At 36.4% G+C, this 27372-nt stretch overlaps 1 protein-coding gene across 1 annotated transcript; it reads left to right on the forward strand.

Annotated features, from left to right (window-relative positions):
• The first annotated feature begins 620 nt into the window (after positions 1–620).
• On the forward strand, positions 621–27372 carry KIF14 (kinesin family member 14). The gene is made up of 29 exons (XM_088524376.1): positions 621–1789; positions 2252–2506; positions 3833–3920; positions 5741–5839; positions 7029–7081; positions 7441–7471; positions 7773–7880; positions 8881–8997; positions 12237–12355; positions 13194–13366; positions 14001–14148; positions 14256–14319; positions 14517–14701; positions 16143–16245; positions 16448–16608; positions 17389–17536; positions 17835–17987; positions 18511–18637; positions 18976–19069; positions 19331–19469; positions 20463–20563; positions 21839–21918; positions 22650–22871; positions 23036–23220; positions 24032–24190; positions 24571–24693; positions 26031–26105; positions 26689–26827; positions 26971–27372. Exons 1-29 carry the CDS (start codon positions 654–656, stop codon positions 27348–27350), a joined length of 4965 nt encoding a protein of 1654 aa, XP_088380502.1. The 5' UTR covers positions 621–653; the 3' UTR covers positions 27351–27372.

Raw genomic sequence — 27372 nt, forward strand, 5'->3', positions numbered from 1 at the left:
CTCGCTGGCTGTCACTTTATTTTTTCTTTTCTTTTGTTTTCTCCCCATTCTGCCTGTCTGTTTCCCTTGCTAATACTGTCTGGGGCTCTTAAAGCACCTGAGGGAACTGAACTGCGCTCCCGTTGGCCCCAGTGGCAAAGCATTTGCCACTAGGTGTGAAATACTGTGAGTGTAAATGTCTGCCAGTGAAGAGAGGCATGATCTTGAATCCGTTTGACTGGGAACTACTGCTTGTGAACTGGGAGAAAGGGACTTTTTGTGTCTGCTAGGCCTTCTTCATGGTGTTTGGTTTGATTTCAGCACAAACTGTATCACCTGATGGATGGAATCAAATAGCCCACTGCTACTGAAGCAGATACCTGCTTCCTAAAGAAGCTATAGAATAATAATTCGAGGAGGAAAAAAAAAAAGTATATACTTAAGTGCATAAGGGCAAGTAGGGTTACTTATTGATTTTGTAGGGGAAATATTTACTGCAGTGTATGCACAACGTTCCCCATATTTAATGTAACTCCCCTTGGCCATAATCACACTAAAAATTTTACTTTGTCTTTTAAGATTCCCAGAGGAGGAGCACATGGAAATGGACTTAACCTTTCAAAGATGTCCATATTTTTTTAAAAAGTCTCAGCACTAACTTGTTGGAAGAAAAAATGTCTATTTACACAGTTCCTGCGAGAAGCCTCTCTGAGGTGCAGCGTACTACCGATTTCCAGAAGAATTCTTCACAGAATGCCTTCTCCAGCAGCAAGAAGTTTGGGGAGCAGCTGAAATCAGAGGTATCGGAGGACAAAAAAGATAATCTAGTTTCATGCTCTCAGAATAAGGCCAAAGAAGTAAACAGGACTTATGTGATTTCTGCCTGTAAAAAAGCTGGTGATACACAAATTAAGTTTAAGCCTGAAGATAAATCAATGCTTCAGAGGAAAACAACAGCAAGCAAAGAATCAGTTTGCAGTGGTGAACAATTGAGTGAAAAATCAGCGCGGGATGCAGAAGATATACAAACTGAGCAAAGACTTGCTCTGCAGAGACCTGTGAGGACTGACCCTATGGAGAAGAATAAAATAAATCGGAATACTGTGTCTGGAATAGAAAATAAGGGTTCTGTTGCTGCCCAAAGAAATTCCAAGACTGTACTCCCACAAAGTACTGGTAGTAATGATACCTGTTATGCTAAACCAAGCTGTAGATTAGCTGAAGGTCAGTCCAATATGAGGAAGCACTCTAATCTGAGCAGCAAGGATTCGCTTAGTAATCTTGATGGTCTGTCTGAAAATGATAGCTGCATGCATTTAAAATATAGGACACCCACTTCAGATAAAAAGCTGCAAAATGAAGTTTCTAGATCAGCGCAATGGATTACCTCAAAATATAGTAATAGGACATTAGAACAGCTGAATGAAAAAGGCAATTTAAGTAAGGTAGCTGGAAAAGAAAGGTTACAAAACTCAACTATAAAACACAACAGTTTGGAAAGGCCAAGGACACCAAGAAAAGATACAACAGAAGGATTGAAGCTTACCCCAAAACATAGTACTCAGGATATGAGAATTTTTTCAGTATCTGCTTCAAAGAAGCAAATATCTCATCCTCAAGTTGTAGCAAAAAAGAAAATGAGTGTCCCCAGCTCTCCCTCTGTCAGTAGAGGTGCGAAAGCAGAGGAGAATCTAACATATGTGCTGGCTTCTAAGGAAGAAGCTGACGCCAATAGCCCCAAGAAAAATATTTTCAAAGCAGAAAACAGCAAAGTGACCGTAGCTGTTCGTGTACGGCCTTTCAGTAACAGGTTTGTATCTTGGAGCTGTTGCTCATGTTAAAAAAAAAAAAAAAAATAGCGTTTATAGCACATGTTGGTTCTTGCTTCCTATTTTTGAGGTGTTTTAGTTACTGATATGCTAAAGAGTTATACTGAACTTTTGAAAGTATTAAATATTTCATACAGTAGTGATCTAAAGATTTTGTTAAGAAATGAATTCATCATTTTCTGGTTGTTTTGGGCTTTCTTAAAATATTCCCTGGCTGAAGTGTTCCAATCTTTCATATGTTTATTAAATGGGATGTTCAATTCTTTAGAGACAGATTTTATTGTAAACTTTGTGCATACACATAAATTACTTTTAAAATTATTTACTCAACTTTTTATTTTCCATAAGACCATATGATTGAAATTAGTACTACAACAGAATGTAGCTTATGTTGTTTTATTTATTTTTTTTTATTTATTCTCCTCTCTATGCTTTCTCTTCAGAGAGAAAAATGAAAATGCTTTCCCTGTGGTCTCCATGAGTGGGTCAGAGACAGTGGTACAAAACCTGGATACAAACCAGGTTTACAGCTTCAGCTATGACTTCTCCTTCTGGTCTTTTGACAAGTGTCACCCAAGCTTTGCAAGCCAAGCAGTGATTTATAACACTTTGGCAGTGCCACTCCTAGAAAAAGCTTTTGAGGGGTACAACATTTGTCTCTTTGCTTATGGACAGACTGGTTCTGGAAAATCATACACGTAAGTTTCTGATAACTGCTTGCATTCTGTAGGAGACAATTCTTATGCAATCTCTTTAAAAGGGGTTATGTAGAATAAGTAATTACTGAATTCTGTTCAGGTTTCTTATATATTTTAAAGCCAGTTAAAATATTAATAGACACTTTTATTAATATTTATTAATTAGGCATAGCTGTAGATGTTTCCTGTGTTCATCTGTTTCTAACTATTTTCTACTTTTTGTGAAGAAAAATAAGATTCTCAAAGCATTTCAAAGAGAAAAATCTGTATGAATGTGGAGAGTGCTTTTCATTGCGGGGTGTGTGAGAGAGACAGAACTGATGTCTTGTGAAGTACATTAGGTTTTAGGGCTAGACTTTTAGTAAGTGATTCAAGTTGTGATTGTTCAGAATGAAGTTAGGTCCATGTATCCAAGTGCCACTAATTATTTAAAATCTATTTTCACACCCCCTTCTGAGACTTTATAGGCCATTTTATGATAGGTTATGATAGGAACTGTTTTCTTTCTAGCTATACATATTTAAACCCTTTGATGGGCTTTATTTCCATGAAGCACTATGGAATTTGTAAACTTCAATGAAGAACTTGGTGTTTATCTTCAACTATGCATTTTCAGAATATAAAGTTATTAATATAAGAATGTCCTGCCCCTGTGCAAGTTCTACCTTTTTTTTTCTTTCTTTTAAGTGGGAGCACTATTTTTTAATCTGGTCCTAAAAAGAATATATAATAAAAATTGACACCTAGTAGTAGTGTCTGTTCCCCACCCAAACTAATTATTTACCTTGACTCCTGTGTACTTTCAGCTGGCTGAAATTAGTATGGGTAATAACTGTGCTTTAAGGCCAGGTGTCATACAGCTGTGTGATGAGCTGAGATTTGACTGATGTAGTTGAATTAGATCAATATACAGATTTTTCTATATGGCAGAACTAGATGGGAGACAGTATTGGAGGTGGAGAGGAAATTGGGTTACTACTCTGGCAGGATGCAGAGAATATAAAATAAGTATATGTGGAGTATCATACATCTGTAGGCTTACTATTTAATTTGACTTGGTCTTCAATTGTTCTAGGTGTTCTGGTTCACTTCAGTTTTCACCTCACTTCTTGGATCAAATATGTTGGAAAGGATCTCTGTGCATCATCTTGCCCAATCCCCTACTCAAGGGCCAGCCTGGATCAGATTTATTTCTATAACTAGTCACTTCTTTTGCTTATGCTTTCTTTCTTTTATGGTAACTACAAAATTAATAGAATTAGGGTATTGCTCTGGAGAGTCAGAAAACAGAATGCATATATAAAACATATTTTCTTGTAACCACAGAATGATGGGATTTGAGGAAGATCGAGGAATAATTCCAAGATTTTGTGAAGATCTCTTCAGTCGAGTAGCACAAATGGACAAGCAACAGGTAACAAAATATATATGCTATTGTGCTAGTATAGAGTTATGAGGAGATCAGTGTAAAATGAAAGAATAAAACGTGATTTTGTACAGCTGATAATATCATTTCAACCTAAGATTAGCAAGTTGTCCGTAGTTTGTGATGATAAGGCTGGAGAGGGTTGCTGTGGGTTTATGGAGACATTAAGGGGTGTTTTTCATGAGTAGTATGGACAGATTTCTGTTGGCAATGGCCTGCATATTTGAATTGGAGTAGTAATGAGCTGTGTGATCATTTAAGGTCTCTTCTAGCTCAGTGGTTCTGTGCACAACTGCATTCATCAGGAAGAAATTTGCTGAAATGTTAGCAGGCAAATAGTCAAACTGATGAAGCCACAGTTGACTTGAATCTTAGATTCGAGTTTGGATAAAGCTGTCTTCCTTGTAGAAATGCGGCAAGAGTGTTATTAGAGCTCCCCAACGAGTTGAAAATCTTGTGAACAAGTGTGTGAGACCTAGAAGGTAACTTTGTAAATAAGCGCTTCAAAAGTACATGCTACATAAGTACATACAGAACTTCTTGCATTCTATAGTTAGAAGAAACATTTTTGTGGCATTTGCCAGATATACTTTTTCTATCAGGCTGTTGTTGAGGGTTTTTTCTATGCTTGAATATCTAGTAAAGAATCACTTTTGAGAAACCAGCTCAACAAGAATGTAACACTTGAGATGTGAACAGGACTAAAGCTGTCTGGTAGTAACATGAACCATAATACTTGTTTAGAGACTCTGAATGCTTTTAAAAATTTTAAGAGTATTGGTATTCCTTATCAAGTAAATAAAATTCTCACTTTAAAGCATGTTTAAGGTTATTTTTGTACTTGTATTTTATAGATATTTTGCCTACATCTGCAGGGACTGACTTGGGTCAGTAGAGGTGCATTTTAAATAGGTGTGCATCTTTAGATGTTTGATAGCAAGCTGTAAAGCAGTTGAATGAAGAGTCAGTTAGGTTTATGTAGGCAAACTTTTTTTTTAAAGTTCCAAGTCTCTTTAACATGTTATGTATGAATTCATGGTTTTGAATAATACCAATAAACTCATAATATTTTAACCTCTCACTAGATTGGCAGGCAGTGAGAAATTTGAGTACTATTGCTTAACTGAATTTGCCTAGAGTGTGTGACTAGTAATAAATGAACAGCTACCAGGTGCAGGTTTGCTGCTCTTTGCTCATGCATATTGAGTGATTCTGTTGCTACAAATCATCTTGTATCTTGTAGGTATTTGAGTTTTTTTTGCTGTAGTCTTCCTCCTTGTAAGCCAAACTCCATTTATAAATGCATTCCTTCAAAAGCCCAATGGGTGTTGAAAGGAAAATATATTTTCATGGGAGTTTGTTCAGTACTTTTGAGTTTGCTGTGAATAGTATTTAGTTAAAGGATTATTACCTAATAGAGAAAATAATCCCTATGTCAGGGTGTTGACACCACCAGTCAATGCCCTGTTATAAGTGGAAACCTGGTGCCTAAGGGAAAGAGACTGCAGGAGCTAACAGAGCTGTTGTGTGCTGAACACCCACTGCTGATGCTTTTGGGGATGATGTATACACTCCTAAGCCTGATGTTTATCACCTGATAGAGGGTGTGGATGAAATTCTAGTAAACTGTGCTCAGCAATAGCAGATCCCTAGGTTAAAATATCATTTCTCTTGAGAGATCGCTTCAGTGTAAAGGCTTGTGACACTGAATAGTAGTGTCTGGTAATCTATGTCTGTTAATTTGTCAAGTGATAAAACTGCTACAGACTACACAAAATAAGAATAAAATCTTTATTTTTTTCTTTAAGATTTTGTTTCATCTTGAAATGAGCTATTTTGAAGTTTACAATGAGAAAATTCATGATTTGCTTGTATTTAAAGCTGAAAGTGGACAGAAGAAACAACCTGTAAGTGATTCACAGAAATCAATGTGCATACTTATTTGCTATCTCAAAGTAGTGAAATCTATTCCCTAAATAAAAAGGCATAAATGACAAGTGATTATTGCTTTCTTATCTAAGTACTTTAGACTATTGTGAATGACTGGAGTTGAATTTGGAAAACTTCCCTGTGTAACTTCTAAGCAAAACCTTTTGTATTTAAGAATCTGTAACCCATAAGTCTTGCTGAAATAGAAGCGAGGCCAGGTAGGTTGGCGCTCAGTCGTTTGGCATCTCTCCTCAAATGAGGAAGGTATAATCAGCCTTTATAACAAGATACTAATAACAGTTTATTTTTAATCTATGAAGTCTCTGGATTCCATCAAGCTTTGCGCTATATAACTGAGCTATCTCTTGTCAATTGGTCATTAATTGCCAGTTAAGAGCCTACCATTGTTGTAACAAACTTGTGTTTTTTGTTCTTTTTACTAAATTTATTTAGTGTTCATATGTTTCCTGAAAATTTGTGTGTTGTTTATTTTTTTTCCTGCTGTGATGCTTGTTTACCTTTGCAGTCAACAGGGTATATATGCATGTATCTAACAGAAGAAAAATGTTTTTCTTTAGTGCAAAGAGGAAAAAGTTCTGTGTTTCTATATCAAAATGTTTAATTGAGGATAAATATTTTGATATTGCCAATTTAGGCTGTACTACGTATAACTTCTTGCTGAAATAAGACTTCTCTGGACCAGTTGTACAGAGATTAAAAAAAAACATACTGGCTTGCTTACAGCAGAAGTACGTTTGTTAGTATTTTTCACTGGTTTTAAGCCAATCTTCTGTTGAACTTGGAGCCATAAAATTGATTTACTCTGCTCTAAAACCTTCCATGTTGTGGCATCACGATTATTATGTAAATCTCTCATATATTAGGGTATTTTTGGTGTTTTATCCAAATATTCTTGCATGGTTAGCTCTACAAGCAATGGTCTGGTGCAGTTAATTCTGTTAATTCTGTTAATTCTCATGCAACTATAAAAAATAAATTGCTAGCATCTTCAAGAGAATTGTTCATGAAACAATTTGCAAATTTGTTCTGAATTTTATTAGTGATAAATTTCATACTAGAAAAATAATCTCTCTATTAAGAAATTCATGAGTGCTATGTCCAATTCATAGATTACTAATGAATTCCTCTTCTAAAATTACTTACCAGCTCCGTGTAAGAGAACACCCAGTGTTAGGACCGTATGTGGAAGACCTGACCGTGTAAGTCTTAACTATCCTCCTTTTAATAAGCACCTAAGCACCTTGGCTTAACTCTGAAATGCTGTCCGAATTATCATACTGAGACTCTGGGCAGGCTTGTATATTTGCCAATGGATTTGGCAACATCAGAGCTCTGCTTCTACAAAAACTTGCATCTTTGTCTAACTTTACTTGCTGTATTTCCATTTGATTTCAGTGAAACAAATATATGTGGAAGTCTTGGCAGAGCTTTACCTTTCATGCTGTATTTGTATTTTGTCTGTAACTTAGGAAATATTTCATAACTCAAGCAGGAGGGAATGCCATAAAAACAAAACAGGCAGTTTGAACCCAAACTTTTTTTTTTTCTCTCCACCTAGGAATGTTGTCAGTTCATATTCTGATATCCAGGTAAGACTTTCTTTGTACTAAAAGTGAATGCAAGTGTTTCTTGTTCCTTTTCTTTCCTACTGAAAGCTAAATACTATGGATGGGAAGAAAATAACTTGAGGCCTGATCAGGGTTCCATAATATTTCATCTGGTGATGAAAGGTAATAGAATTTTGAGCCCTCTAGGCTCAGACAGACAAGTGTCACACTTCCCACATGATCGTCTTGAGTTTAATTTTCAACCTCATATAGTCATCTTTTATTAAATTTATTTACAAATACTTTTTTTTAAATTTTATATCTCAACTCTTCTTTCTTACAGGGTTGGCTTGAGCTAGGAAATAAACAGAGAGCAACAGCTGCTACGGGGATGAATGACAAGAGCTCTAGGTCTCATTCAGTCTTCACCCTTGTCATGACACAAACAAAAGTATTGCCTAATGTTCTATTTTAATTACTTGCTCAAATGTGTTAGTGGAAAGTTCTGTTTTGTGTGCTACCTAGAATTGTTGGGAGGGAACATAAGTTTCGCTTTGTAAAATGGTACTTTAAAATGCATAGTCCTTAATGTATCTTCTATTTTATGTGCTTTGATGAGCAGATTTTAGTGCCAGGGTACCCTATTGTAGAAATGATAAAAATGTCTAGTCTGGTGCACCTAAGAGTAGTGTCAAGTTTGAGTGCCTTTTTAAGGTGTGTGTGGAAGCCACACTGGGGCCAGACCTTATTTCATATTGGTGCCAACACATCTTGGTGCCCAAGAACATGGGGCAAACTAGAAGTCTTTGAGTTCCTGCAGGTGACACAGTGTGACTGTGCTGGAAGATGTTGTGGATGCTTGCTGCTCATTTCTAAGCACTGTTCAGGGAGAATTTTTTTCCTGTGCCTCTGGGTATCTCTTGCTCATGTACCTCCGTGATATAGGGGTACTACATCACCTCATTTGAGATCTGTAAGAGACAGCACCTAACTTGGAGAGATCAGCCTGAAAACAGAAGCAAAATAGGTAGAACTCCCCAAAAGTCTACAAACTATCAGCTTCCTCTATTCACAAATAACTTGCAGGGGTTGTTTTTCATCCAGTTTTATAATCCTTTTTTCCTTCTTCCTTCCCCTCACCTTTCTCACCACTGGATTACTTATTTTTAGCACGAGAGCTAGCCATGAGGCTTTTCTAGTCTATATTTACCTGATCTTTAGTCATCTAACTCAATTTCTATAGGTACTAGACAGAGGCAGTAGTCAAACTTGAGTAGACCGTGTGTGTGTGTTAATTTACATTAAGGTATTCTGTAAAAAGTAAATGAAAGGGTGTGGAGTGTGTGGGCTGCTTATTTTTTTTCCCTTTTACTTTATGAGCAACTTGTTAGATGTCTGTTTATTCTCTCCCTTTTGTTTTGGCTTGAATGCAGTGATCTCCTTTCTTCCAGGCGGAATTTGCAGATGAAGAGCAACGTGATCGTAGCATCACCAGTCACATAAACCTTATAGATCTAGCTGGTAGTGAACGCTGCTCAGCAACTCAAACTGTTGGTGAAAGGCTGAAGGTGCGTAGGGGCTGGACATCTGGAGGGAGGGGTGGGTGGGAAGTTCAAAATATCATTCCTGAACTCTACTCCAAAGCATCCTCGCTTCCCAGAAACTTTCCTGGAAAGAACAGGCAAAACCGTTTGTGAAAATGTTGCAGTTTGAAAGCCGTAGTGGTAGCGGTGGTGGGGGGGGAAGGGAGATATCAAAAAAGTATCCGATTCACAAACAGAATGTGGACCGTACGTCCGATCGCCTTCCTAGGAGCGAATCGAGTTCCCAAATAGTGTGATCCGCTATAAGCTCGACTCTGGCACTATCGGATTCACGAACAGTCTGTCAACTGTAGGTCCGATCGCCTCCCCCCGAAACAAGTAGTCGAGTTCACAAACAGTATGATTTATTCAAATGCAACATTTACAAAGCAGGTTTTGGATGTCAGTACAGGAAATTCTCTACTAGAGTGTGGGGTTTTAGCTAGCTCTGATGTACAAATGTGCAATCATCACTCACCCCAGAAGATGGGAGAGGGCTCTCAGTCTCGAGTCTCCTCAGGCGGCATCCTGACGCAAGGGGAGGAAAGGGGGATCAGCGCATCAACTGATCCAGAATTTATGATGGATTCTTCCCTCTCACTTCTTAGTCTCTTCAGGCAGCGTCCCAGCGCGAGGGGAGGGAAGGGGGATCAGCCTGTCGACTGACCCAGGAGTTACGATGGTTTCTTCCCTCCCAGACTTTTCATCCTTAGTTCACCTTTTATACTTTTCTTTACATTCAGGTGGAGCTTGAGTGACTAGTCATACTTAATATTGTTATTGATTGGTGAAAAAGTTTCTCGCTTTCATTTAAAGGTACAGCCAATCGAAAATCTAGAGCGCATGCTCAGTGAGGGGTGGTCGTACCTCGGAGGCGGGTAACTTTTGGGATGGAGGTATGGTTTTCACGTTATACTGAGCAAAGTTCAAGCAAAGTTCATCATTTGCCACCCTTGTTGGCTCAGCACTGGACATGTTATTGTATATCTGCCCTTAGACAGCCACTGTGCGGCTTATCAGCAGCCCAGCACAGGGAGTGCAACAGAGTTTGGCCGCGGAGCCTTCACCCCGCTCCATCCTCCGTTACTCCCCTTTGCAGCTGCGAGGAGGGCAGATTGTGCTGCCCAGGGAACTGTGGAGGAGCAGAGTCCGTGCGTACCAACCATCCTGGAAGTGGCAACTGTGTAGCACCCCAAGCAGACCTCTGTAATGCCAGAGCTGTGTTAGGCCCTAGTTTTCCTCTCAGTTCCTGCTTTCAAACAATTCTTCCACAAACACTTCTTCCACACTATCCACTCCGTGACTATAGTCACTCAAGCTTCACATGAAGTTGTTTAGGTGTTAATATTACATGCCCTAAACATGATGCAGTTAAGCGAGTGATTGCACATTGGTACATTAGATGGGGGAAGTTACAGGAAAGGCAGGGAGTCTAGTTCTACAAGAATATATATATATACATACAGAAAATATTATAGTTACAATAGTAATGATTATAACAAACTTTGTATCCACCCCGTGACTCCAGTTACCATTGTATATTGAAATTTAGTCTCAAATTAGAGTCTTAGTACTTGGGACATCAATTGGGTCATCCACCTGTAAAGGGGTATAAGCGGTGAACTGAATCATCTTTACATTAATAGCTTTCATTATAGTAGATTTTACACAGGATATTGCTATACTTAGGATAATTATCGTCACAATGAACATCACCACATATTCTATCAAACTTTGGATCCAACCAGTGACACCAAATCCAAACCACCTAAACACCTTCGCCAGCCAGGTAGTGTTCATTGATTCCCGGAGTTCATGGGTGTCTTTCGCCACCTGTCGTATCTTCTCTAATTGGATATTGAGGTCCTGTGTAACATTAGGGATATAAATGCAGCAGTCGGTACTGGAGTGGTTTAGGTAGCCACAAAGTCCATTTTGGCGTAACAGCATCAAGTCTAGTGCCATCCGGTTCTGAAGAGTCATTTTTGATGTGGCTTGTAATTGTTGATTGAGCAACTGTATACTAGTATCGGTGGCATTAGCTAATTTTTCTACTTGATAGGCTAGTTTACTTAACCATAATCGCGTTTGCACAGTAGCATGACCAAATCCAAAAAATCCTTCCATTCCCCAGGCTATGCAGGTGGCTGTTCCTGGGTCACGGAATTCTCCAAACCAAGAGCAATCTAATTTATCAACTCGCTCTCTCTTTGGAGAATAAGGATTCACTATATGGAGGATTCACTATATGGCTCACCTTCACAAGGAGTCAAATCACAGGTCCGGACCACGCAGCTTCCCTGCTGCTCCGCCACCACCGCCAGTTGCCAGGCGGTCCACTTCTTATTATCACGTCGGGGTCACCAGTCGTTGCAGTCGTGGTGGCCAAAAACACAAACAGCTGGGGTAGATGCAACGCAAACTATGCTTGATTATTTTTTAGGTACCTTATTTATACCCAGCTCTCCTTGTCGTGGCTGCTGCTTATTGGTGAGGGCTACAAAGGACAGACGCTAGTAACAGATTTATGATTGGATGATTCTTAGCTTGGCCAGTTTCTGCTCCGTGGCCAAACCTCCTGAAACTTGTTAATAACTGTCTGCTGTCTTCGTGTGAACTCCCTATCTCATAGATACATTCTAATCTTTTCAAGGTTAACATTCTCTGCTAAGGGAGCCAGGGATTTCACAGACCAGCTGCAATCCCTGACAAACCATCAATACTTTTTATAAATATTGCATATCATTTTGTCAGTGGAGACAAGTGGCTCTGGCAAACTATTCTCACTGTGCAGTATGGCAGGTCAAACATTGCTTAGGCAGCCAGAGTTCCCTGTGTTATGCAGGCCTGAGATCCTCTCAAAGAAACGAGGAAAAGCTGCCACATGAGTAGCTGACTTTCTGAATCCATGACTCTTATACTGTGTGGATTTGGAGCTTACCCCTTTTCTTGACATTTTGTTTTGAGTAAATTGAGATTCTAACAGGAGACTTCAATTTGCGTTTGTAGGAAGCCTCCAGTTCTTAACACTGCTTCCTGTAAAATGTGGGCTGCTTTGCTGAACAAAGATCATTGGGATACTGTTGCAATTTGTTTAAATTCAGTAGTGATATTTAAAATGGTGTATTTGTATTGCTGAAAAAGCACCGTTAAGTCAAGACTGTAGTTAATAGCATGACACAAGAAAATGCAATTGAATGACAGCTTTATTTTGTTTCATGTAGGAGGGTGTGAGTATTAATAAGTCACTGCTAACGCTTGGAAAGGTTATTTCTGCACTCTCTGAGCAGTCTCAAAATGGAAAGAAAACATTCATTCCTTACCGGGAATCTGTCCTTACATGGTATGTACATTTCCAAATTCCTTATGTAGAAGCAAAGACCATCTCTGACTGTGGGTTCCACTTCTGTTGAGGAAGTATCCCTTCCTTTACCACATACATTAAAGAAATGGGTTGATGTGAAGAGCAGGGTGGACAGAATAATTAAATCTCTAATTAGGGAGCTAGTGTACTTGCAACCCTTTTTCCTCTATATACTGTGCTAAGAAATGTGTTTATGCCTTTCTATTTTCTGATAATATTCTCACTTTGCTGCTGTTCCTTCTCTTCTTGCTATAGAAGAGATTCTATGTATCTTTTGGCCTCTCTTGACTTCTAAAATCTTTTTTGATCTTGAATGGTAAGAAACTGTATTCTTCAATTACTTGCTTATTTTGTCACCTTGCTTAGAAATTTCAATTTCACACTGCTGCTTACCTTAACAGCAAGAGGCTTGCCAGCAAGTGGTTAAGTTGATGTAAAATGAGGCAGAGGCTTTTAGGTGAGGGGCCATGGCACAAAACTCATTTTCATAGCACTGCTAATTCAATAGTGGTTGACATCCAGGTAAAGATAAAACCTCGAAAATGGAAATTGTTAGAGAAATTCTAATTTTTTTGCACCCAGAACAAGTGTTCTTTCTGCTTAGAAATCAAAAATGTGTATTTCTTACCTATGCATGGAAGAAATGAGCCTCTTCCATCAGGTAAAGAACAAACAGGACCTTTTGGTTTGGACTTCAATTAAAACTGCTTTCAGATGAATGTTTAAAAATTTGCATAATTGCTCAGATTAACAAGTCTGATTTTTTTTGTCTCTGTCCTGGGGAGGGAAATAATTTCTATCTTCATGTCAAACAAAGGTTGTTAAAGGAAAGTCTTGGCGGAAATTCCCGAACTGCTATGATAGCCACAGTCAGTCCAGCTGCCAGCAGTATAGAAGAAACACTCAGCACTCTTCGCTATGCAAAACAAGCTTGTTCAATAGTCAACATTGCTAAAGTAAATGAAGATGTGAATGCCAAATTAATCAGAGGTAAGGCTGACCCGTGAAGTCTTGGTGTTTCTTTTTTTTCTTTGTGTTTCTAACTTAAGACTTTATTACCAGCAGTCTCTTGCTTGTGGTTCCTTCACTCTTAAAATGTTTCTAGTCAAGACTGTTAAACTACGAACTTTTTTTTCTTTACTTTTCATTAACTTAATAAATATGCTTCTGACATACACTTCTACATCATGTGTAAAATTTCATAAATGTGAAAACTTAAAGTATGTTTACCTCCCCTAGAGAAGAATCCAAATCACAAAATTTTGTTGCTAGAGCAGAACTTCAGTTTAGTCACATCAGAATGAATAAAAGTGCTGTTGAGTGATAGTTTTGTTCCTTTTTTCTTAATGACCCACTGGAGTTCTGTAATCAAAAAAAAAAAAATCCCCTCTGCTTTTCATGTGCATTCCTGTAACTACATTAAACACAACCTAAGAGATTTTTTTATTTTTAATATCATGTTTGTATGTGAGCTTTTTGCCAAATTTAAGATGATGTCTTGAGATCTTTGAATAGGGAAAGGTATTTTGCTTTTCATTAAGTACTTGGATGAATATTCCAGAATTGTATTGTAATGTCTAACCTTTATTTTGTCTACACTTGTATGTACTGTGTGTCTATGCAGAACTAAAAGCTGAAATTGAAAAACTGAAGGCAGCTCAGAAAAGTGCGCAGAATACTGACCCTGAAAAGAACAGACGTTATTTGCAAGAAATAACTTCTCTGAGGATAAAACTGCACCAACAGGAAAGGGACATGGCAGAAATGCAAAGGTGAGGCAGTCCTTAATGTCTCTTGACCTAACTAATGGTAATATTATATGCTGGATTTTTGTTTCCTAATATGTTGTGTTGAATCATTTTCTCCCTAATATATTAAGGGCCTGGAAAGAAAAGCTTGAACAAGCAGAAAAAAGGAAATTAGAAGAAACCAAAGAGTTACAGGTACATTTGTTATTTTATCTCTCTCCCTGCTCTCAATAGAAGATTATATGGAAAGTATATACAATGAGCAATCTTAGAATAGCTAGGATATTTTCTGCATTTGATTTCTGTAATGCTATTTGACTACTGATTTTGACTTTGTCCAAATTTTTAATAAATTCTTGACTGCATTTTTTATGCTGAGCTCTTTTGTCCAGAAAGCAGGAATTGCCTTCAAAATGGACAATCGTTTACCTAACCTTGTTAACCTCAATGAAGATCCCCAACTTTCTGAGATGCTGTTGTATATGATCAAGGAGGGAGAAACAACTGTTGGCAAGCATACACTAAATTCAAGACATGATATTCAGCTTTCTGGAGCACTAATTGCTGCTGATCACTGGTAGGTAGTAGTCTTTAAAGTTGCCCCGTTTTATACCTACGTGAGAGTAGGAAATATTTCTTCTGATCCTTACCCCTGTTTTTGAAGTCACTCTTTTTTGTGGCAGTAGCAAAATTACTTTTCTAATCAGACCAACTTTTTTTGGAGATGTTTGAGCACTGAACTGTACAGAAATTAAGATTTCTATTTCCCACTAGGAATTTGAAAAAAAACTGTATTGGTTTTGATAATATAGTGACGCCTTGCGCTTGAGGGAGAGCTAGTCTAACAATGCTGTGTACTTTTCAATGTAATGATATTGTGAAATACCCTGACAATTTTCACTTAAACCTGAAAGTCAGCAAAATATAAATGCAGATATTTCCATGAAGTTAGTTCTACTAGGGTGGCTAAGTAAAGGCACTAAAATCCATGTTTGGCTTTGGATTTTTTTTTTTTTAGTTTTTAACCAAATTTCTGAACTGATAGACACATTTCCAGTGTTTCAGTCCTCATTGCGATGACCTCTGTTACTTAGGAAAGCAAACCAGCATTACAATAATGATATATATTGTTCTTAATAAACTTGTATGGAAGGAATAGTTTATTATCTTAGAGAATGCATTTTTTAATCTTTTGAGGTTTATCAATTTTACCTAGGAATTTAATTTGGTGAGTTGTTAAAAGACCTAAACATTTAATGTTGATTTTTGAATTTCCATTAATGTACCCTTTCTTTTTTATATAATACTTTCACTTCAAAAATGTTCTATTACTTATGTACATCAAACAATCTCTAGTCACAGCTAAAGGAACTGATGTGAAGGGAAAGCTTTTCTTTTAAGCAGTTTTCAGTAGCTACCTCTCTTTGGAAACAGTAATTACCGTGCACACAAGTGTGTTTTTTCTCGATCTTCTCTCCCCATTACTAGATATCCTGCCACTTGGTTATAATATAGAATAGTAAATTAAAGTATCTCTGGAACAGAACAAACATTTTCGTAGATCTTGTATTCTTAGTTATATTGACTCATATGTATGAACAAAATAATTAGACTATTCACAAACCTATTGTGGTTTTTGTGTGCTATTATGTGTAAAGTAGCTTCTCTTCTGAATAAGATTTTTTTTGAAAAGTAGCAAGAAAATTGGCCAAATTTCAGAAATTTGCTAAGTGTTTCCTGTAATTCACTCGAGACGGAATGGTAGAAGAAATTTAACTAATCCATTACTGAAACTATGGAGAAGAAATGGTCACAATAGTAGATTATGATCTTTTTATTTTTCTAAATAGTGAATTTTTACATAGAGATCAACTCATTTCATAACTGACAAATCACATTTTGAAAAAGTATAGCATTGTATGAAGACAATGACAGACATTATCTGAAGCATGAATTTTTCTTGAGAAAGATCACTTGCAGTTAATCATCTACTCCTCTCAAATATTTCTTGCTTTCAGTACTATAAAAAATATTGATGGCAAAGTGAGTATTATCCCACTGGGAGAAGCAAAGACGTATGTTAATGGGAAATATATTTCAGACCCAACAGATCTACATCATGTAAGTAATTTTCAGTTACTTACATGGTTGTGTAAATGATATTAAAATTTCTGATGGTGTCTTTTTGTAAGGTTCTGCAACTTTTAAATATCTATCTCTCTCTTGATTTCCACCCAGTTAGCCCTTTCCTATGTTTTATTCACTGTATCTTTAGCTGCAAGCCTAAAGCTATAGACAGTTGTTTTTCTCTCTTTCCTTGCAGGGTGATCGAGTGATCCTTGGGGGAGACCATTATTTCAGATTTAATCATCCAGTAGAGGTTCAGAAAGTCATAAGGCCATCTTGTGGCACAACACTTCTGTGTGATGGTCCAAAAGATTTTGAATTTGCAAGAAATGAGCTTCTTGTTGCACAAAGAACACAGTAAGAATTGTATCTTTTTGTTCTAAAACCAAATTCAGTTGCTAGTGCAGCATTTAGTTCAAGAAATAATAAAAGGAATGACTTTGTTAGGTTAGAAAATAGCAAGATTATTATTGTTAGCTCGTGACTTGGCTGAAATGCATGCTTAGGTATAAGAGGTGGTGACCATAAGCCAATCTCGTCCTTAAGAATCCAGAATTTTTGTTGTTTGTTTTTAAAGAAAAACAAAAACATGTAGGTCCAGTGATCCCCAAGCGGAGTGTTTCCTTTCAGTGATTTATTTTTCCTCTTCAGGTACATAATAAGTCATAGGTACTTTTGATGTTTTGGGATTAAAGACTGAAAAACAAGCATGGTAATAAAATTGGAGGGAACCTTGGTCTTCTATAGCAGTTGGGGGAACTACTGATGCTACTGTTATTGCTACTTGTTTCATTTCTGGGAGTTAATATGCAAGTCTTAGTGATTTGAAATGTGCTCTTCCAACTAATTTTGTGTGGGTTAGTTTCTAATATAGTTCTTAATTTTGTGGAAGATGAGTAATATATCTGAAAATGAAATATAGTTGAAAATGTTGTGTTTCTTCCTCTGTATTTTCCCTATGAAACTAAAAACACTTCAACAAAGTATAAGATATGTAAAGTAACTTTTTATTATTAAAATTAGAGCTTCTTGGACATTTTACCTCCTTTTGTGATGAAGCATATCATCTTTTTAGCTTCTCTGCAGTCTGAGAGCTTCAAGCCAGTGTTCTAAATGTACAAAATCTGTCACTTGCAGGCTTGAATCAGAAATAGAAGAGGCACGACTCAAAGCCAAAGAAGAAATGATGCAAGGCATCCAAGTTGCAAAAGAGATGGCGCAGCAAGAGCTGACATCACAAAAAGAAGTTTATGAAAGCAAAATAAAATCACTAGAAGCAGAACTGGTGAGCTGTTGTGTGTCAGTACATAAAATAGCATAATGTAGCTTTTTCTCTGTCAGTCTAACACAGGCAGATATCTAAAAGCAGTTATTAGAATTATATGCAATAATAAAGACTGTGTGTGCTATAGGTGACAAAAACCTGTTTAGTCTGTGAACAAAGCGAGTGTTTTCCATTGCTGATAGTGTGCTGAGTAATCTTGTAGGACCCACGTTTTCAGTATGTTGAAGTGAAAATAAGCTTTGTTTGTCTTGAGAGATGAAAATGGTGTACATCTTCTGATCTGGTCATTCTTTCTTAGAAAGAAGAATCTTATAAGAAGCAAATGCAAGAACTGAATAATAAAAAGGCTGCAAACAAAATACAAGAGTTGGAAAAAGCAAAGCAAGATCTTGAGCTAGAAGTAAACTTTAACAGGAAGCGTCTGGAAATGGAGACAATAGCTACTAAACAGGTAATCTAAGCTTTTTGTAGTTGATCAGACATGCTTTTTTAAATCATGGGACTATTCAAATTAATTGCATCTAATGAGAAAATTTTATTCTAAATGATTTTATATGAATAGATAGATAGCATACTTAAAGAGTAATTAAGATATTTTGTTAATTTGAGAGAGAAACCAGAGCTGGCCATGCGATTTCTTACATAATGTGGACCGTTTTGTTGATGTACCAAATTTTAGTGACTGTTGCCTGTGCCAAAAGTTGAGGCTAAACATGAGCTTAAGTAATGATTGAAATTACAGTTTCTTTTCACTCTGTTTCTAAAGCATGTTGGTATCTAAGTAAAACAAGAAAATAGTCAAAGTTTGAAGACCAAGTGCTTCATGTGGTAGAGAAGTTTTTCCTTCTAAGAAGAAAAGATTATCTTATTTGTGTTCTAAGAATCCCTTTAAAATAAACAAAAAAGCAAATCTTTGCTTGAATAAACACTGCTAAGAGTGTTTTTGGGTTTTCTTTTTTTTTTTTTTTTTTTAGGCTCTAGCAGATCATACTATTCGTCATGCAAAGATACTTGAAGCTCTGGAAGCAGAAAAACAGAAGATAGCTGAAGAAATACAAACCCTTCAAAAGAATCGTGGAAGTGAGAAAAAGACTACAAAAAGTATGTCCTAATGTCCCGAGGGCAATGGAGGCTTCTTTCTGTCATTGGGCTGTGATTTAGGGGTTTGGAGTCAAATCTTTTTCCTCCTTTTTTCCTTCTGACACTTCTCTAGCGATTTTGAATAAGAGCAGCTTTATGACTGGTTGTGGCAGAAGATCTGTTATTTTGTGATGTGTGGGACTTTGGGGAGTTAACGTGGATGGGAAGGTCTATTTTTCAATATATCTGGCATCCAGGAAACTGTTATTGACTACATACTTGGAGATTTTTAACTCTTATGTCATTGTATCATGTTATGTTTGAACTACTTAATCATTATGCGCCATATTCTGTATCAGTTCCTCTTAACTGGAATTCGCTGAAACTGTCCGTGATGATCAAGGAGGCCAATGCCATTAGTAATGAACTGGGGAAAAACACTGTTTTCTGCAGGTGAGAATCAGCTGCTTAACAGGTATATTGGGGTGTGGGGGCAAGATGTGGGCATGTGCAGAGAGCTGTTGATTTTAACAGACACAGTAATGTTTCTGGTTTTGTGAAAATGATGTCCTAAGCAATTACTGTGCTTGTAATGAAGCAAACTCTTAGTCTCCGTTTCCTCCCAAATATGCTATTTTCTTTTGATGTATGTTTTTGTCTTTTTATTGATTTTATCTTTTTATTAATGTCTCCTTAAAATTTTGTCATTCTCAGGCATGACAAAATTGATGATAAAACAGGAACAGCAACTTCTGTTCAGGTACAGGTTCGTAATACCAAACTGGGAATTGCAACTTTCTGGAGCTTGGAGAAATTTGAGTGCAAACTAGCAGCACTGAAAGAACTTTACGAGGTCTGTAAGAACCAAATTAAAAATACAAACAGTCATAAATACTACAGTATTTTGATAACCAAATATATTGAAATGATACTTTGATAATTTTGCAGAAGGAAAATCAGGAGGCTTTCTTATCTATAACTAAAAGGCACTGTGTTCATTTGCTTAATTACAAAGAACAAGAGAAATGTATTGCTTGTAGACATGATCATGTATGACGTGCATATGTGAAATATGTGTGTATATGTATGTAAGCTTATCTAAATTTCTGTGCTTCAGTATATGAATTTCCTGGTTATGTAAGTTCTTGTCATTCCAGTGACTGTTACGCATAGCCTTGAAACAGAGTTCAAAAATTAGTAGAAAAATTATTCAAATATATAAACAAGTATTGAGATGCTTATTATTTCTCAAGATAAATCAGGTTCTAGAGTAAATATCATACCTGAAGTTTGTAAAGGGAGAAGTTACATTTGTTGGATTTCTGAAGGTATTCCATGGATAGGGAATTTTATGAAACTGTTTTGGAAGTCGTTACTTCATCCTTAATTACACTTGGTTAAAGAATTATATGTAATTGTTTGGGGGGAGGGGAGAACTTCATATTTATTTGCTTATATATTTGAATGATTTCCTGCCCCTACCTTTAGCCCCCTGCAATCAAAGCTATCAAAGGAAATAATAATAAAAAAAGCAAGGAAAAAGAGGAAGCGTTTCCTTATGATACTACTTTGTAATACGCAACTATACCAAGTGGCAGAAGTATATTTGATTTATTACTAAGCTCCATTTGAATCTTGACAATTATGGAATTTGTATTCTACTCCACAGAAAAAAAAAAAAGGCAAAAACTGTTACATTTATAGCTCAAGTTAGGAGGTAGTGATTTAGATAAGGCATATCCTAACAAAAACAGGACTGCTAGTACTATTAGAATCACTGCTTTTTCCTCCCTATGTTGTATCCTTTGCTATAACTCTGTTAATCCCTTAATCTTTTGTTTTTCAGAATAATGAGTGTAACAAAGCTGCTGATGTATTTTATGACCCTACTGATGAGTGGGAACCTGACCTTTCAGCTGCTTCTGTTTCCTCTTTTTCCAGAAGAAGGTAAATTGTTTAGCTCCTTCCTTTGTCTATGTTTAAAACAAAGTTAAAATTTACTAACTTGTGTAATCATCTAAATAGGTTTTTCAGCTTTACATTTATTCTTCTTTATGATCTTGAACTTAAGTGAAAAGCTGTGCGTTTGTGGTGAGAGGGAGTTGGACTAAGTGGATTGTTTTGCTTTGGTTTGCTATGTGTTGTGCTAGCTGCTGAGTCACTTAGTGAAGTTGTGGAGAAATAATTCAGGTGAAAGCATAGATTAAACAGAATGTGGAAGGGGGGAATTGCAGACCGATTGATGCCACACAGATGCTTTTGTTTTTAAATGCAGAATGCTGTAGCAACTGGGGAGGGGGCAGTCTAGATGCCCAAGAATGAGTACTTATGAATTTTAACCTTACTCCATTGCATGTAAGGTGAAAAGTGGAAGCATAAGATAATATATATGTGAAATCTTACTAAACTTTTTAGTGGTAATTATTTTAATCAATCTAAGTATCAGGCAACAATTTGATTATGATAGGGAAAAATTAAAAAGGGCCCTTTTTGGGTAATCTATGAAAATGACCTATGGGCAAGAATGACTTCCTATAAGGTCGTCAATGACTTTTAATAGACATACTGTCTTTTTAAAAAATATATTCATTAAATTCTGTGGAAATGAGAACTGCATTTTAATTGCTAGGAGTACTTCTGTTTATTCAGTCTTTTTCTTCTCATAGAGAAGAAAAAATAACAAAAAATCCTAAACCCAAAGACAAATCCGGTCAAAATGCGTGTAAGACTTTCTCAAACATGTGTCTAGGTATCATCAGTGCAGAGTAAGGTGTGTGGCATTTTCTTCACACTTCTGTAATTTGAAAGCATTGTAGTGGGTGTGTTCTTGTTTTTGTGTTGTCTTTTCACAATTTCTTGGCTGATGTTGCTCATTAGGGTCAGAGTCCACCCCTTGTTAATGTTTTGGAGCTGTAGCAAGGACAGAGAAATGGAGACCAGTAGTTTGTCCAGTCCTCACTGGTTGCTGCCTTGGAGCTGAAATTGTTCATTTTGGGCAGTGTTAACAAGCAGGAACCTGGGGGAAGCAAGCAGGACCCCTGCTGTGTTGGCTTGCTTGCACTCTTATCTTGGTTCTGTGTTTACTAGTTTCAGTGAATTAAAAATAAGTGGGCTTTGGTCTGATGCCTGTTAATTTTCACTAAACCTTTGGTGGATAGAAATGGGTGCAGGGGCAGTGATAATCTCTTAAAGTAAGTTTTCTGTGTCTTTATCCTTTTTTAGAAGCAGAAGTTTCATGAAAAACAGGAGAGTTTCTGGATGTTTGTCTGATGTAAAATTACACCCAATCCAGAATATATCAGGTATTTACCTATATAGCAGAGTTTTTCCTTTTGCTTTGAGAAACTTAAAACTCCTGTGCTCTGATTAATATATACACTTTTTTAAGGTAAGTTTGTAAACGAAGTGGAAAATGCTTTGTTAGTAAGATATTCAAGATCAGATTGCAGGTAATGGTGGTGTTGACACTTTGTATCTGACCAATGCTTAGCATATTCATGGTCAGCAGTTAGGTGAAAGCATTGCTACACTTAATATGCCTTTAAAGGGAGAATGCTGACAATTCACCTACCTACTTGCTCTGTAGGGCACTGAATTCCATCACAACCATTTGGAGACTTTGCTTGAGCTGTTGCTACTTATTCAGCTACTAAGATCTCCGTAGATATTCCCTCCTTCCCCTCTGTCTCCTTGCAGTTTGTAACTTTTTTTCCCTCAGGTCCTAGATGCTTCACTCTTTCAAATGTTTTATGCAGCAAGTTATTTTAGATGGCCTGATACCTGTTCTTCTTTCCATGTTCTATGCCTTTGTAGGTTCTGATCTTGAGATGTAGATTCATGTTATTTGGATTTTGTACTAAGAATACAGAAACTATGCAGGTTTTCTTGTGTACATATTTCTATTTTTTTCAAAATATTTGATCTTTAGTAATTAAGCAGTGTAGAAGAAACAGTATAAAATAGTCATTACAAAGATCTGCTTGTTCCTACAGCTGAGAATCTTTTGATAAGTTTTGCCGTTATGTCAATACAGGTTCACTGAACAAATCCAGTATATGCCCAAGCTCTTCTGAATTGTTTATTCCTGGAATTTGCAAAGAATCTGTGAGTTCAGCTTTAGATTTGCTGGAACAGAATCATGAAGGAGGAAAGAGCATAGCAGATAATCTTCTAACTAGTTTGTTAACCATTTTCACGGGAGTATCTGCCATTTCAAAAGCCTATGAACAGCAAGATGAGGACTGTCAAGAGAACAGTAAGTCATTTTGATAAATATTAAATTAAATATTACTTGTTTTTCCTTTCAGCTCTGAAAACATTCACGTTTGCCTATCAAAAGAATAAATATTCCTACTCTTGTTTGCAAAGTAGAGCTTCTAATAGTGTTTTTTTTTTCTTCCCTCTTTTGCCTTTTTTTAGTTTTCCTTTTTGATCGTGCTGCTCAGTCCTATAGCATCAGAATTATCTCTGCTTTTGACCAGCTTGTGGTCCTAACCAAGCTTTGGCTCGACAATGTCTCAAAGTGCTCCACATCAATAAAAACCGAAGAAGAGTTAAAACAGGAAGTAAAGAACTTGGGAGGTTATTTACAGTTACTATTGCAGGTAAAGTATATGCATTCTAGAAAACATAACAGAATTGAGTGTAGAGAGTTTCTATGCCTCTGGCCATAAACTTCCTAAGAACAAGGAGCATGCATAGTCTTAAATGGTCCAACCTAGACAAGATGAATAACAAAAGGTATTTTGTACTAGCTAAACTGGTGCTTTCATATGCCCATTGCAGTGTGGCCTTCTGTGTGCCTGGGCCCTGGCAATAGTGTAGGCTTGTCAGCATGAGAGAATCCTGAGTGTTTGCTTTTTTTTGAGGGAGAGGAGCTGACTCCTTTGTGTACCTTTGTAGACCTGTCACGACTAGTTTTAGCTGAATTGTCTCTGCTACTTCCTCTGAGTATTTCAGGAATCTTCAAAAATGTCTAACTTTTTTTTTTTTTTTTTTGTCCTGACTTTGAGTGCTTTTCTAAAATGTCGGGTAAAAAGGTCAGTTGTATTCAGTACTTCCCATCCACCTTGAAAAAATAAGAGAGGAAAATAAAATAAGTGGTGGTAAGCACTGCTATTTTAGTTTATCTTTAGAGTGCTATTATATAATTATAAAAAACATACCAAGTATTCTTCTTGTTTATATTAGCTTTGTGCTCATATATATCTTTTTACATTTTGTAGCATAATGATTTTTTTCCTCTATGGATGCAAGTTATTGGCTTTTCTCTTAGTTGTGGTAGTTGAGCCATGGGAAATGAGAAGATATAAAGCTGGAAATGCTTGAAGATAAGTTTTTGTGAAATAGAGAATGTATGCTTTTTGCCCACGGATGCTTTCTAGTTTGAATGACTGATATGTCTTCATTTGCCAGGGATGTTCTTCAGATATATCCTCCATGGTAATGGAAGCATGGAACAAAGTAGACCACACAATAAGACAAATAATGAAATATATAGGACAGTTGGCAGTACTCAGGAGAACTGATATCTTCTCTTCTGAAGAGAACAGCATTATGGCAACTTGCCTACAGGTGAAGAAAAAATGTATCATATATGGTGACTTTCTAATTGAGTTTCAGGAGGAAAAAAGAGGTGTAGACTTTACACTTACAATCTTGAATTTTCCTTATTCTTTGTGCTTGTGTATCCTAGGATATAGAATTTAAATACAAAGTAATTTTAATGTTGACATTCATATTTACTGTGCTCGAAAGTATAGCAAGCTGTATATAACATACAATTTCATGTTTGTAACACTTTTTGGTCCATTGACTGAAGTCTTTTTAGTATTCGCCTAACATTATGATGGAACTAAATAGGTGTTTAACGGTCTTGAAATGTTGTATTTATCACGATAAATCTGTTTTATTTCAAGGTCATATCAATTACTTCAATGTTTTGACTCTTTCAGAAAGAGTTTCTACTTGCCATTTACAATGGAGTAGGCTTGGGCCTGGAGCTTCTTATGGATACAGTACAGGAAAAAGCAGGAGTGGTACAGAGAGAACTAGTGAAACAATGCCCACAGAATGAGGTGAGATGAAAAATGATATTAAAAATTATTTGTGTGTCATCTTAGAGCTACTCCATTGGTCTCTATTTTCCAGCAAATCTCTTTGGAAATGTTGATAGTAGGAATAAAATTGCCAACAGATTTGGGATGGATGGCACTGCATTGGTTGCAGTTTTGCAAAGACTGTTATACTGCATACTTCTGCTACATGTAGATTTGACCACAGTGTATTTTATTCAGAGCATTTTTTTGTGTACTGCCTTCACAGGCAGAAATCTCACTGTTTCCCTAGATCCTTAGTCACATGGTGTAACAATGAAAGAGGGAGCATATGAAAATGAGCATAACAAGTCAAGTAGATCTGTTATTATATAAACTACTGTTAAGTACAGCTTTTTTAAAGGTACAGGAACTTTTTATTAACGTAAAGGGTAAGGGTTGGTATTTATTGCCTCCACTTACTCCTACTGTACTTAGTGGAAGGAAATGGCTAGAAAGTTTAAGAAACTACTTGTCACATACCATTCTTACAGCCTTAGTCTCAAGCAGCATGCTAACTAGGTATTTAAGTAGTTTTATCTTTTAAGAGCTAGTCTTCTCATGTGCTTCATATGTTGAAGCATGTTGCTGAATTGAGGTCCTTACAGTGAAAATAGATGACTGAAGCAATTGGTATAATAAATGTCAGGAATGTCCTCATTTTAGTGTTGTTTACTGGAATTGAGACTGACTTTCAACTACTTTCTAGGTTGCCAAGCAGCAGTGCTATTTTAATTTAAGCAGCTGCTCTTATAACATATTTGTAGGATAATTGCAGCACATTTGCTTTATTTCTTGATAAATTTGTCCTATGACCTTCCATACTCATGGTAAGATGAAAAGATATTGTACCAATCAATGCCTAAAGCTTTTAAATCTATGTTAAGACCTCAATCTAATTTTCTTTTTTTGTAATTTTAAGAAGGGGTCGTCTTAGTTGCTCATAGTAAAAAAGTTTCATACTTAAAATTTTTCTCCCGATAGAATGTTTTACTACATTAAGTTGTACAAATGCTTTCATTCAAAAGCATTTTAGTGCCTTTATTTTTCAGAATATTTAAATGAGTTGTATTTAAGGGAGGAAAAAACCTGAAAATCTTCCTTATATAGGTAAAAATGTTCTACCAATTAACTTTCTTTTTCTTCTCCAACCTTCTCTGATACATGCTGTTCCAGGGAACTCACATTTCTCATTGCTTTTGCTTTTGAATGCTTCCCTTGTTACCATGCCAGTGATCACTGCTATGGTTCTAAAACGCTGATGGATATTTATTGTGTCTTGAATCAATTATGCAATATAACCAAAGTGTTTTTCCCAGATTCAAAATCGAATAAAGGACAATGCTGTGGCTTTAGCCGAATTCCTTGAAAATAACATATCTTATTGCAAAAAGGTAAGCAGTGTTTCACAATGTTAAATATCTTGAAGGCTGGGATTTAGTTTTTAAGGGTGTATGCAAGAAAAAGGAGCAGCTAAATACCCTTTACATACCTGTAATCATATGATAGTGCTTCCTATCGTAGCACTTCTGTGGCTGGAATGCCAGATTTTTTCTGGCCATATTATTTCTATCCAAAGCTACTTGATTTTAATTTTACTTACAGTGTCTATGTTATTTTTCTTTAATGTGTTTATTATGAAAATTCTAATTTGAAAGCCTCAAATTCAATAATGCTACTGTAATTATGATGAAGTAGCTACTGCAGTACTTTGTGGCTATAGTTGACATTTTGAATCAGAAGCTGGAGATATCATTTCATCTATTTTTTTAAGTGTGAAAACTCTTTATGGCACTATTTGCTTTCTTTAAGGCTATCAAATCTGTGCTTTCTTCAGGATTATTGTATATTTTGTGATCTTTCATTTTGCATTTCAGTGTTGACCTGTTTTGCTATGCTTGAATCCTTGATAGTATATTAAGATGTAAACACTTCCGTTATTGAGTCTTTTCAAGCAATTTCTTTTTTTAAACACAGAAAGAAAGAGCATCTCAGTTAACAGAGGAAGATTGTGTATATCAGGAAATAAAGAAAAGCATAAATGTTGCTGCAAAATATTTTGAATTGGATCAATGCCTAGCTGAAGTCTATCAAATAGTTTCTTCTACATTACAAGGTATTTAGCTGGTTTATTGTCTGTCTTGGCAGTAAACTGTAGCCTAAAGCAGGCTAGTAAGGCGAATAGACTGCTTGATGTTTTTCTTGCAAAATACTATATTTGATTCTCCTTTTTCTTTCTTTCTTTTTTTTTAAATATAGGGTCATACCAAAATACAAGTCATCTCAGGAGCTGTGCAGAGAAGATTTGCACGTTAGCTGGATATTTTAACAGCTATTTGGATTTATTTATCTTGCCTTCTACTTCTGCAAACAATCCTATCCAGATGCCTTTTATGAACTCTGAATTGGACACTCTGGTTGATTCCCTTATTATGAATTTTGAACTTGAACAAGGACAGCAGTTGCTGAAACCTCAGACTCTTTGTAATGGAACTAGTGGGACTCAAGGAAAAGAGGTTGAAACAGGTGTAGGTGAATCAGTGAGGAAAGAGAAGGGAATTCCAGAACATCTATATAAAATGCAGTCATCACCTATGCTTTCAGGGGAGCTTCTGCCTAGTAGGATACAGTGGGTGTAAAATTTATCACTACTGTTGCCGT

This window comes from Tinamus guttatus, unplaced genomic scaffold (assembly GCF_059628265.1).
Source record: "Tinamus guttatus ecotype Peru unplaced genomic scaffold, ASM5962826v1 Tinamus_guttatus_pri_ptg000211l, whole genome shotgun sequence".
Taxonomy (NCBI): Eukaryota; Metazoa; Chordata; class Aves; order Tinamiformes; family Tinamidae; genus Tinamus; species Tinamus guttatus.

Coding starts and splice junctions, on each gene's coding strand:
- KIF14 (XM_088524376.1), top strand. CDS start 654: ATGTCTATTTACACAGTTCCTGCGAGAAGCCTCTCTGAGGTGCAGCGT. Junction 22,872..23,035: donor TGAGGACTGTCAAGAGAACA/GTAAGTCATTTT, acceptor GCCTTTTTTTAG/TTTTCCTTTTTGATCGTGCT. Junction 24,694..26,030: donor AACAATGCCCACAGAATGAG/GTGAGATGAAAA, acceptor TGTTTTTCCCAG/ATTCAAAATCGAATAAAGGA.